The 13,471-nt window shown below is 41.7% G+C and overlaps 1 protein-coding gene across 3 annotated transcripts; it reads left to right on the top strand.

Annotated features, from left to right (window-relative positions):
• The first annotated feature begins 3,838 nt into the window (after positions 1 to 3,838).
• LOC115145857 (claudin domain-containing protein 1-like) lies at positions 3,839 to 13,004 on the top strand. 3 transcript variants are annotated; one of them, XM_029687422.2, is made up of 5 exons: positions 3,841 to 4,058; positions 4,595 to 5,149; positions 5,636 to 5,743; positions 7,264 to 7,401; positions 10,598 to 13,004. In XM_029687422.2, exons 2-5 carry the CDS (start codon positions 4,864 to 4,866, stop codon positions 10,816 to 10,818), a joined length of 753 nt encoding a protein of 250 aa, XP_029543282.2. In that variant the 5' UTR covers positions 3,841 to 4,058; positions 4,595 to 4,863; the 3' UTR covers positions 10,819 to 13,004. The 3 variants fall into 3 exon arrangements, with proteins under 3 accessions (XP_029543283.1, XP_029543282.2, XP_029543280.2); XM_029687420.2 differs by having other exon boundaries at positions 4,574 to 5,149; XM_029687423.2 differs by lacking the exon at positions 7,264 to 7,401 and having other exon boundaries at positions 3,839 to 4,058; positions 4,574 to 5,149.
• The last annotated feature ends 467 nt before the right edge of the window (positions 13,005 to 13,471 follow it).

Raw genomic sequence — 13,471 nt, 5'->3', positions numbered from 1 at the left:
TAAAACCTTCAAGCTGCATACTGGACCCTATTCCAACTAAACTACTGAAAGAGCTGCTTCCTGTGCTTATGTTGAACATAATAAATGCCTCTCTATCCACTGGATGTGTACCAAATCACTAAAAGTGGCAGTAATAAAGCCTCTCTTGCAAAAGCCCAAAACTTGACCCAGAAAATATAAAAAACTATCAGCTTATATCGAATCTCCCATTCCTCTAAAAAAAATGAAAAAGCTGTTGCGCAGCAACTCACTGCCTTCCTGAAGACAAACAATGTATACAAAATACTTCAGTCTGGTTTTAGACCCCATCATAGCACTGAGACTGCACTCGTGAAGGTGGTAAATCACATTTTAATGGAGTCAGACCAAGGCTCTGCATCTGTCCTCGTGCTCTTAGACCTTAGTGCTGCTTTTGATACCATCGATCACCACATTCTTTTGGAGAGATTGGAAACCCAAATTGGTCTACACGGACAAGTTCTGGCCTGGTTTATCTGTCTGAAAGATATCAGTATGTCTCTGTGGATGGTTTGTCCTCTGACAAATCAGCTGTAAATTTTGGTGTTCCTCAAGGTTCCTTTTAGGACCACTATTGTTTTCACTATATATTTTCCCTCTTGGCGATGTCATTTGGAATCATAATGTTAACTTTCACTGCTATGTTGATGATACACAGCTGTACATTTCGATGAAACATGGTGAAGCCCCAAAATTACCCTCTCTGGAAGCCTGTGTTTCAGACATAAGGAAGTGGATGGCGGCAAATGTTTTACTTTTAAACTCAGACAAAACAGAGATGCTAGTTCTAGGTCCCAAGAAACAAAGAGATCTTCTGTTGGATCTGACAATTCATCTTGATGGTTGTACATTTGTCTCAAATAAAACTGTGAAGGACCACGGCATTACTCTGGACCCTGATTTCTCCTTTGACGAACATATCAAGTCTGTTTCAAGGACAGCTTTTTTCCGTCTACGTAACATTGCAAAAATCAGAAACTTTCTGTCCAAAAATGATACAGAAAAAGTAATCCATGCTTTTGTCACTTCTAGATTAGACTACTGCAATGCTCTACTTTCTGGCTACCAGGATAAAGCACTAAATACATTTCAGTTAGTGCTAAACGCAGCTGATAGAATCTTGACTAGAACCAAAAAATGTGATCATATTACTCCAGTGCTAGCCTCTCTACATTGACTTCCTTTTAAGGCTAGGACTGATTTCAAGGTTTTACTGCTAACCCACAAAGCATTACATGGGCTTACTCCTACTTATCTTTCTGATTTGGTCCTGCCGTACATACCTACACATACGCTACAGTCACAAGACGCAGGCCTCCTAACTGTCCCTAGAATATCTAAGCAAACAGCTGGAGGCAGGGCTTTCTCCTATATATTTTTATGGAATGGTCTGTCTATCCATCTGAGAGACCCAGACTCAGTCTCAACCTTTAAGTCTTTATTGAAGACTCATCTTTTCAGTAGGTCCTATGATTGGGTGTAGTCTGGGCCAGGGGTGTGCAGGTGAATGGAAAGGCAATGGAGCGACGAACCGCCCTTGCTGTCTCTGCCTGGCAGGTTCCCCTCTCTGAACTGGGATTATCTGCATCTAACCCCCTTACGAGGGCTGAGTCACTGACTTACTGGTGCTCTTCCATGCCGTCCCTAGGAGGGGTGATTCACTTGAGTGGGTTGAGTCACTGACGTGATTGTCCTGTCCGGGTTGGCGCCCCCCTCGGGTTTGTGCCGTTGTATCTGGAGTATTTCTCCTGTTTTATCCGGTGTTCTGTGTGAATTTACGTATGCTCCCTCTAACTCTCTCTCTTTCTCTCTTTTCTCTCTTCTCTCGGAGGACCTGAGCCCTAGGACCATGCCTCAGGACCACCAGGCCTGATGACTCCTCGCTGTCTCAAGTCCACCTGGTCATGCTGCTGCTCCAATATCAACTGTTCTGCCTGTGGAACCCTGACCTGTTCACCAGACGTGCTACCTTGTCCCGGACCTGCTGTTTTCGACTCTCTCTCTCTACCGCACCTGCTGTCTCTAACACTGAATGATCGGCTATGAAAAGCCAACTGACATTTACTCCTGAGGTGCTGACCTGTTGCACCCTCTACAACCACTGTGATTATTATTATTTGACCCTGCTGGTCATCTATGAACGTTTGAACATCTTGGCCATGTACTGTCATAATCTCCACCCAGCACAGCCAGAAGAGGGCTGGCCACACCTCAGAGCCTGGTTCCTCTCTAGGTTTCTTCCTAGGTTCCTGCCTTTCTAGGGAGTTTTTCCTAGCCACCGTGCTTCTACATCTGCATTTCTTGCTGTTTGGGGTTTTAGGCTGGGTTTCTGTAAAGCACTTTGTGACATCGGCTGATGCAAAAAGGGCTTTATAAATACATTTGATTGATTGATTGACATTCTATTCAAAACGTGTATTTTTACAAACACCAGAACATAGGCTACAAACCACTTGTGAAACAAATAAGAGAGCACAGAATCCCCCGACCTGATTGCCATCCCCTTTAGAGGATACTTTCTGATCAGGAGAAAAAAAGAGGGTTATCAGAGACAAGACCTGTATCGGACCAACATACAGACTACCCTCAACCTCTCCCATATATTTATGATGTCCATCCGATTTGATTTCCATTTGCCAATTCTTTCCAACTGTAAAAGTTCCTAACCAAAAAACGTTTTACGGGCACAGTATGTTTTACATTGGTTATCTTGTTGTTATTAGTTCCAACCTTCAGCTCCATTCAACTTCTTCTGTGGGGTCATATTAGTGTTACATCAGACGAGTCCCGTGACACTTGTGGGGGTTGGAAGCAAAACGGAGAACACCATCATGTTCGTCAGTCTCATCTTTCCATAATTTGTCGGCCATATTTGTTTTGTACGCCTAACCCTTTGGCCGCTACAGACATTTTCGTGAGAAGACCAATTTCTGGGATTCGGAAGGCCAACATCAGCGGATGTGGTGGATTGAGACACAGCCCATGTAAAAAACGAATATCTTGCTTAAACCGATGGATTTTAATGAGGATTTCTTTATCATGCTAATTCGATGTCAATTATTGTAATCAAAAGGAGAGACTTACATTTCTTAAAAACAAGTCAACTTTATAATTGTATTACTGCAGTAATGGAGCTTGTCAACGACAGCTTAACTGACAGCTATAGCGCTTTCCCGTTCGTAGAAATTAGTTATGGTTCGTTCAGCCATTCCTATTGGGAAAGCATAGGCTTTTGGGATAAATGCTGATATTAAGGTCTGAGGTTATTTAACACAGGCTTAGGAGATCTTATACGTTTTGTTCTATGAGATAATATCAGTCAGTTAACGGGACCTTAATTAATTATGAAGCCTTTATGTGCTTTGATTGATTACATAAATGCTTAAAAATTCTAAATTGATGTTAGATAATGACCCTTATCTCGTAGAACAAAGTATAAGATATTCCAGAAGACACTGGGGCAATTGTGCACCACCCTATGGTACTCTTAATCACGGCCGTATATGATATAGCCTGGATTCGAACCAGACACTATTGTGACATTTCTTGTACTGAGATGCAGTGCGTTAGACCACTGCGCCACCTGGGGGCATGAAAGCCTGTGTAAACCACAGATATTACTTTCGGTGTTTTTCCAAAAACGAATCGAACCATGGCTGTGTTAGTGCCTACAAATAGACACCATTCGTTCGCCATTCATAGAACCACCTCAGTGTATTGAAAGGCGAATGTGTAGCCAAAAACTACAAAGCCCATATGGTAGTGTTACACAAGACGCTGTCTGATGATGATGCTTGGACAACAAAAAAAGCCACACCCCTCAATAGTTACCATGGCCACAAAGTCATAAACACCTCTATTTCTACAATATTCATACAATCGTATTTTAAACCTAACCACACTGCCAACCGTATGCCTAAAATTAAATTAAGACCCCAAATAAATGTTTTGTTTTCATGAATCTTTACCATAGCCAATTCTGACTCTGTCGCTGTGGTAACTAGTGGAAACTCAATCTTACGGAAAAGGAACGCTATCGCGTGAGTTGAATAGCTTCATGTTTATAGTATTTGCTATAAACGTTATTATCGTTTAAATTAATCTGAAAGCCATTACATTGATCGATTTAAATGCATGGTGGCTTTGTTCATTCACAACAAATGTATATGTTTTCAGGAAACATGCCACTCTCGTGGCGGTTTTGCAGCAGTTAGCTAGCTAGCGTTATAAGCGTTTGATGACAGTCGGTAGAAAAAAGGCAATATGTGTCATTCTTGCCACTTTGATTATTTTCTCATAGCAGGGTCATAGTTTTCTGTTTAGTGAGCTAGTTAGATGCATGTCATTACTTAATAATTAATACCATATGCTTATTTGCATTCGCCTTAACAAGATACTGACAGTTAGCTGACCCCCTTTCGTCTGTGCTTACCGGTAACTTTGCTGCTTTTTTAACTAACGTTACACGATCTTACTATCAGAGCCTAAATGTGCCAGTCTAAGATCTGAATTAAAATCTGTAGTTGAATGACAGTTTGCAATACATTTTCTTCAGATTTGTTCTCCTTCAAAGCAGTGAATGGTGGGGTTGTGAGGACCTGGACTACAAGGAAGGCACAGGCTGGGAAGCACTGAAACAACCATCATGCTCAGGAACTGCACTGTCAGTGTTAAGGACATTACTGCAAGGCTGTTAAGTGCTCACTCACTAGCTGATGTCTTATAGTGACTGCCCTTATCCCTACTTTTCAACTTCCCTTCATAGGGCACGAGTCGACACACTAACAAATGCAGTAAGAGTCAAATCATTTTTACCCACAAACAGACACTCTTGAATTGCAAACCATGGTGGATAACCGCTACGCTACGGCCCTGGTCATTGGCTCTGTTCTGAGTCTGCTGGCCACAGTCTATCTCTCCGTTGCCGTGGGAACACAGCACTGGTACCAGTACCGAAGTCCGCCCGGCAACCTTGAGGCCAGCAACGCTTCGGAGCTGCGCGAGGACTTCATCAACGGGGAGTTTGATGAAAAGGCTTACAGCGACACTCTGTTCCGCCTCAACGGCACACTGGGGCTGTGGTGGAGGTGTGTGCAGGCGCCCGGCCAGTCGCACTGGTTCAAAGAGCCTGGTAAGAACCTACACACACTAGAGCGGGTCACCGAACACGACTAAGTTGCATTGATTTAAAGCTAAATGGCATATATTATATTGAATATATGTAAATATATTATATATATATTACAACATTCATTGCAGGTGTTGGTACGGAAAGGGTGTGCTGGATACACAGGTGCACCACTTATACAGCTCTGTGCCCATCAGTGTTATACACCATGCTAATATTGAATTATAAAGCAAAGCCTCTTTTTTTCTGATACCCACACAGGAGCAACACTGGGTTTGCTATTAGTATAAATATTTGGTGCTTACTGCCATTGAGTTTGGGGTTCAATATGATCGCAGGTTGTCGACAATGCAGCTTTTTAAAGGCAATTTCTGATGGAGAGGACATCTGCATTGTTTAACCGTGAATGCGAACATGTGAACATTGCCTTTAAAAGCTGCAATGTCGACAACCCACATCAGATTGAATGTCTGTCTCTTGTTCTCTCAGATCCTAAAATGGTGACACAGTGTGTGAGCTTTACTCTGCCTCAGCAGTTTTTACCCAAGTACAAAGAACCGGGGAATCACAACACTGGGGAGGACCTGCTTCGGACATGTGAGTCTTGCCTTGCAGCCACACACACACACACACACACACACACACACACACACACACACACACACACACACACACACACACACACACACACATACAGTGCCTTTGGAAAGTATTCAGACCCCTTGACTTTTTCCAAATGTTGTTACGTTACAGCCTTATTCTAAAATGTAAACATTTTAATTAAAAATCCTCAGCAATCTACACACAATACCCAATAATAACAAAGCGAAAACGGTATGTATTAAAATAAAAAACAGAAATACCATATTTGCATAAGAATTCAGACCCTTTGCTACGAGACTTGAAATTGAGCTCAGGTGCATCCTGTTTCCATTGATCATCCTTGAGATGTTTCTACAACTTGATTGGAGTCCACCTGTGGTAAATTCAATTGATTGGGCATGATTTGGAAAGGCACACACCTGCCTATATAACTCAGCACCCCCTATCCACATCGACGGCACAGTAGTGGAGAAGGTGGAAAGTTTTAAGTTCCTCGGTGTACACATCACAGACATGCTGAAATAGTCCACCCAATACAGACATTGTGGTGAAGAAGGCTCAACAGCTTGTCACTTAAATTTGACTCCTCACCTAAATCCCTCACAAATGTTTACAGATGCACAATTGAGAGAATCCTGTTGGGCTGTATCACTAGGGTTGCAAAGGGCCCGGAAACTTTCCATGGGAAGTTAAGCCCGAGAAATTGATGAATTTTGCTTAAATTCAGGGAAGTCTGGGGAGGTGCATCTGTGACATTAGTGGTTTTCAAACAGCAAGATCAGATCAACATGATGGCAGTGTCAACATAGCCACGATTGTTTATGCATATTTATTTTTCTTTATAAATGTTTAAATAAACTTTTCTAAACCCCCATATCACACTCACAAACAGAAAACATAGGCTTAACGTTAACAATTAATTAGTTGGAGAGGTCTCAAATATCACTTTGATTTGAAACCCCTGTTCTGCAGTTGCACCTCTGCCGACTTCACTCCTGGACTTTCGTCTACAGTCGGTTGCTTGAACCTTACCACTCAAACCCAACCCGCCAGATTCAGAAGCTTGAAAACCCTGTTCGATTTTTTTATTTTATTTTTAATTTAGAGAAAAAACTAAAACTAAACATTTGTGTTTTTCAAACAGGTTTGTTAATGATTTTACTTCAGTTTATGGGGGGGGGGGGGTCCTGATTTCGTTTTTTTTTCTTAATTTACTGTAATAACCTTGGTTCAAACAAAGCTTATGATTTATAGAAATTAGGTTTGGAATTAGGTTTGGTAATTTCCACTGTTGTTTCTTATTGTTACTGAGAAATCGTGACCTCTTTCCCTTTCTCTCTAAGGGCAAACATACACAGAGACACACACAGCCACGCATTCATAATAAATTCATAATAAGCATTATAAAGCTCTTTCTTCAGATATTGTTTATCTGCCTACGAAACAAAAAAAATAACTTTATTTGTACTGCACTTTTCTGACATTTCTAAGTTGGTTTCTCTGTGTCTGAGCAGACCTGTGGAGGTGCCAGTTCCTGCTGCCTCTGGTGTCCCTAGCCTTTGTTATCCTCAGCGGACTCATCGGCGTTTGCGCCTGCCTCTGCTGCAGCATCACCCCCACCCTGGGTGTTGGAGTGCTCCACCTGCTGGCAGGTTTGAGAACTGCATGGATAATCAGTGCCTCTCAACTCCCTTAAAACTTCTTCTGACTCTCAAACCCGGGTCCGGGAGCGTAATTGTTTTTTGTTGTTGGTTTTTTTCACCTTTTTTTCGCCCATTAGTATACTACCTGTGGTGTCAAATATTGTTGAAAAGTGTGTAGCAGAACAACTGATTGCCCACCTCAACAACAGCCCCTTCACATTACACTCCATGCAGTTTGGCTTCAGAGCGAAACACTCCACAGAAACGGCCAACTGCTTTCTTCTGGAAAATGTGAAGTCCAAGATGGACAAAGGGGGTGCTGTTGGGGCTGTGTTTCTGGACCTAAGGAAGGCTTTTGATACTGTTAACCATGAGATTCTCATCACAAAATTGTTCAAGTTCAACTTTTCCCCTGATGCCTTGAGATGGATGAAATCATACCTTGAAGGCAGAACTCAGTGTGTCAGAGTGAGCAATGAGCTGTCGCCCACTCGTAGCTATGATGTGGGCGTGCCCCAAGGGTCAATACTGGGGCCCCTCCTGTTCAGCCTGTACATTAATGATCTGCCTTCTGTCTGTACTGGGTCTGAAGTTCAAATGTATGCAGATGATACAGTGATATATGTGCATGCAAAGAGCAAACAACAAGCTGCACAAGAACTCACTACTGTAATGGTCCAGGTTACAAAGTGGCTCAGTGACTCGTGTTTGCATCTCAATGTGAAAAAACTGTTTGCATGTTCTTCACAAAGAGGGCAACAGATGCTACTGAGCCAGGTGTCTATGTGTCAGGGGAGAAGCTCCAGGTGGTATCCGATTTTAAGTACCTTGGCATCATACTTGATTCCAACCTCTCTTTTAAAAAGCATGTGAAAAAGGTAATTCAAATAACTAAATTCAATCTAGCTAATTTCCGATTTATACGAAATTGTTTGACTACAGAGGTAGCAAAACTGTACTTCAAATCTATGATACTCCCCCACTTAACATACTGCTTGACTAGTTGGGCCCAAGCTTGCTGTACAACATTAAAACCTATTCAGTCTGTCTACAAACAGGCTCTCAAAGTGCTTGATAGGAAGCCCAATAGCCATCATCATTGTCACATCCTTAGAAAGCATGAGCTCTTGAGTTGGGAAAATCTTGTGCAATACACCGACGCATGTCTTGTATTCAAGATCCTTAATGGCCTGGCTCCCCTCCACTCAATATTTTTGTTAAACAGAAAACCCAGACATATGGCAGCAGATCCACAAGGTCTGCCATGAGAGGTGACTGTATAGTTCCCCTAAGGAAAAGCACCTTTAGTAAATCTGCATTCTCTGTGAGAGCTTCCCATGTCTGGAATACACTGCCATCAGACACACATAACTGCACCACATATCACACTTTCACAAAATGCTTGAAGACCTGGCTAAAGGTCAATCAGATTTGTGAACATGGTCCCTAGCTGTGTGTTGCCGCTTTCCATGTTGTCTGTTGTCTGTAGCTTGTGAGGTGTGGAAACACTTTGTTACTTTTATGAATTTTGTCTTGCTGCTTTTTGTTCTATGTTGCTCTGTCTGTATGCTATGTCTTGCTTGTCCTATGTTGCTATGTCTTGCTTGTTCTATGGTGCTATTGTCTATATTGTAATTGTTTTTAATAACCTGCCCAGGGACTGCGGTTGAAAATTAGCCGGCTGGCTAAAACCGGCACTTTTACTGAAACGTTGATTAATGTGCACTGTCCCTTTAAAAATAAAATAAACTAAACTAAAAAAACTTTATTTAACCAGGTAGGCAAGTTGAGAACAAGTTCTCATTTACAATTGCGACCTGGCCAAGATAAAGCAAAGCAGTTCGACAGATACAACGACACAGAGTTACACATGGAGTAAAACAAACATACAGTCAATAATACAGTATAAACAAGTCTATATACAATGTGAGCAAATGAGGTGAGAAGGGAGGTAAAGGCAAAAAAGGCCATGGTGGCAAAGTAAATACAATATAGCAAGTAAAACACTGGAATGGTAGTTTTGCAATGGAAGAATAATCATCGCCTGACACTAATTAGCATAATGCAACGGACATAAATCTTCCTATTCATGAAAATCACAAGTGAAATATATTGGAACACAGCTTAGCCTTTTGTTAATCACCCTGTCATCTCAGATTTTCAAAATATGCTTTACAGCCAACGCTAGACAAGCACTTGTGTAAGTTTATCATAGACTAGCATAGCATTATGCCTTGCTAGCAGCAGGCAACCTTGTCACGAAAATCAGAAAAGCAATCCAATTAAATCATTTACCTTTGAACTTCGGACGTTTTCACTCACGAGACTCCCAGGTAGATAGCCAAAGTTCATTTTTTCCCAAAAGATTAGCACCTTTTGTGCGGTCACGACAATGCCCAAAAATATTCCAAATTAGCTCCATAATATCGACAGAAACATGGCAAAAGTTGTTTATAATCAATCCTCAAGGTGTTTTTCTAATATCTATTCGATATATCAGTCGGGACAATTAGTTTTTCAGTAGGACCGATTGGAGTAATGGCTACCTCTGTATTTTACGCGAGAATCTCTCTCGGAACCACCATGTGACCACTTACGCAATGTAGCCGCCTAAGGCTATTCTTCAACATAAATGTGTAAACTACGTCACAATGCTGTAGACACCTTGGGGAATACGTAGAAAGCGTAAGCTCGTTGATGGCACATTCACAGCTCAATAGGGACTCATTGGAACGCAGCGCTTTCAAAACCTGGGGCACTTCCAGATTGGATTTTTCTCAGGCTTTCGCCTGCAACATCAGTTCTGTTATACTCACAGACAATATCTTTACAGTTTTGGAAACGTTAGAATGTTTTCTATCCAAAGGTGTCAATTATATGCATATTCTAGCATCTTGTCCTGACAAAATATCCCGTTTAAAACGGGAACGTTTTTTTTCCAAAAAATGAAAATACTGCCCCCTAGTACCTTTAACCCTCCCACCACACACGAACACAAACTTTACACCCAACAACATGTAAAAGTATGAATGAAAGCTAAGTCATTCATGATTCATGCCGCCTACCACATCTCGATTTCTCTCAATTAAATTCAATGGTGCTTTATTGGCATGAAATACACATGAACATTTTGCCAAAGCAGAAGGGTTTTCAATGAAGTAAAATTAACAATAAAGTTGCATTCATTGTTGTCTTTCCCATCCAGGTCTGTGTTCCCTGGGCACAGTGTGCTGCTTCCTGGCTGGCATGGACCTCCTCCAAAGGGTCTCGGTGCTTCCCGACGTTGTGGACGGCTCCCTGGGCTGGTCCCTGTACCTGGCCCTCATCTCCTCGCCACTGGAGATGATGGCGGCCGCCCTCTTCCTGTGGGCCGCCCGGAGCCACCGCCAGAACTACACCCGCATGACGGCCTACCGGGTGGCCTAAACAGACTGGGTTTCTTTTATACGTCAGGGTTGCACTCAGTAAGAGCATAACATTTTGAAATGGAAGACGTGGAGTGTTTCTAGTAACATGCAGACTCCAATTTGTAGAAGGTGAGATTGTTTCTATGAAATGGCTACGTTTCTAAACATTTTACAAACGGCATGTTTAACTGAATGTGACCCTAAGCTAATCCTAAATGGCAGTCTACACAACCATGATCTATACTCCTGAGGGGTATCCTACGAAGCAGGTTTGAGTAATTAGCAAGGTGACTTTGGTCAACTCCGAGTTCAATTCGGGGCCCCAGTCATACGAAAGTGGCTCACCTTTTAGCCAAGTACATTTCTATGGCAACGAATCCATCAGAACTAACCTGCTCCGGGGCAGGCTTGCAGCTAACTCCACTTACCCTGAATAAAATTACTTAGTCATGAGTTGAGGACCAATGAAATCCGATACCTCTCGAACAAAGATTGCGTCGTCATCCCTTTCATTTGAGGAAGACGAATGATTCAATATTTAAAAAAAAAATCAATATTTTAATTTGATCAAATGTTTGTGTAAAAAAAAAATATTTACACATTTAGTAATGACAGAATGCATTTTAAGCGTCACTCGATGTAACACTTTTGTATAATTTAATAAATAAATAAATATTGATAGGAGTGGGTAGAAAGTGCTTGTGCATTGATAAGCACACCGAAGTCAGCATTCATGAGAATAAAAAAACTAATAAAGACGGTTGGTTCATTTTGGAAAACCCTGAGTAGTTTTAGCTTGCTTCCTAGGATACTCCTCTGCTCTTGAAAGGCCTATGTGTGTTTGCGTCTGTTAACCGTCCTGTTTGTAAGTAGAATCTGGGTCACGTTCAGAGGGTTGCAACGTACTGAAACATTGCAAATAGAAATGTGATCATTAGAGCTGACGTTTCTTACTCGTCATGTCAGAGTATCTGAAGGCGCCATAACGTTGTGCCCCACTGAACACAACTCAAGTGATTTAGTGCTGGGCTTGGGACAAAAGTCTGCACACTGGCCTCGCCAGGACAAGGCATGAAGAGCACAGGGTAGCCCAGTGATTCACTCTGTAACAACTACGCCTTTACATTGTCGTCGTCGTGACAATCTTCCCCATTACTATACCTGATTGACAGATTTTAGGGTGACTAAACCTTCGACACCTTAACTCCACCCCACGGGGGTGGCCTAAACAATCTCTCCACCTTTTAAGCACAACTGTTCGACAGCTCACACTAGCCAATCTAACCTGAAACGAGACATCGCCTGTATAAACATACCCTAAGAGCTTCTCACTGTCGTAAAGGCAAGTGTTTAATTTGATTTTACTTTTAAGATGAATTTGTCCCCAGCCGCACGTACTGTATGTGTATAATGTTTAATAACACCTGTGGTTGATTATGAGAAGGTGAAGTGCGTTTGTTTTTCTTGAAACCTGTTTGTGGGTGAATCTTTTAAACGAGTCTTTTTAAAATTCAAGTTAACAGCGATTGGAGTCATATTTAGCCTTTGCTTCTGTTGCCATCTCTACCATTTATGAGTGAACGCTTTTTGCAATCCTAGCCTTTCTTTTTCTAGGTTTTCCTAAACTAAATGGTTTGTTGCTTTTGAAGTTTTGTATTATGTTATCTATAGAGCGTTGTAGTGACTTTTGACCCCGTTTGTTTACATTTCCCTTTTTTTTATTTCAGCTGATGAGAATGTTCAGTTTAATTTTGTGTCATATGTTGATTGAATGTCACATTTTGGAATGTAACCACTTCTTTCCCATTGTCATCCATATTTATTGACATTTATTTGAATGTAAAGACATGTTATCCTGGGTTGTTTTGACGCCACTATAGCTAACCTGTGTTTTGATCTTCCTCTTGATGCTCGTGATATTTTGTTTGGTTATGTTGAAGTAAATGTAGCTCCAGTACTTAGCTTTTCTGAAGCCTACAGTGTTTGAAGCCAGCTTGAAACTACCAATGACAAGACAACTGGCACTAACTCCCAAGTACACTTGGTAAATGAGCACTCAACAGATATTGTTTACTGGGACACCATTTTATGAAGGGTGTCTAAATGTTTTGAAACAACTTGTGGCTTTTGTAAGCGTTTTTATGTGACTATACCTAAAGCACACTGCATACCTGTTTCCATAAGAATAAAGTTCACCTATGCTGACCTCCTGTCTGAGTGTTAATATTGTATGTGTGTGGGAGTGTCTTTTAGATCATTAAGTGGTGTTATGTTACACACATCTCAAGTTCAGGAGGAAAGACCACACCTGAAACCAATTTACTTCATTCGCCAATCAATGGCTGTATATATTCGTGATCTTCTGTAGCATTTCGCATCCCTTCACCACCCCCGTCTCCTCCCCTCTCTGCTCTTCTTGTTTTTTTTCCCCAGGATACATTAACTCTGCACCAAGAAGAAGATGCCTCTGGGACTCCCACCCCAAACACTCAGTCTTCATCTGACGATACCTTGACGACAGAGCAGTCATCCTCCCGAACCGTCACTTCCCATCAACCATCCTGAACCATAATGCCCTTTCAACCACTGCAAACCATTAAGCTCCTTTAATCATCCAGGGTTCCTCTCAATGCTGCGACACCATCTCTGACGATGCCTACCGAGATCCATTC

Source organism: Oncorhynchus nerka, linkage group LG18 (genome assembly GCF_034236695.1).
Source record: "Oncorhynchus nerka isolate Pitt River linkage group LG18, Oner_Uvic_2.0, whole genome shotgun sequence".
Taxonomy (NCBI): Eukaryota; Metazoa; Chordata; class Actinopteri; order Salmoniformes; family Salmonidae; genus Oncorhynchus; species Oncorhynchus nerka.
The sequence above is the reverse complement of the archived record's forward strand: the minus strand, read 5'-3'. Positions and strand labels throughout refer to the sequence as shown.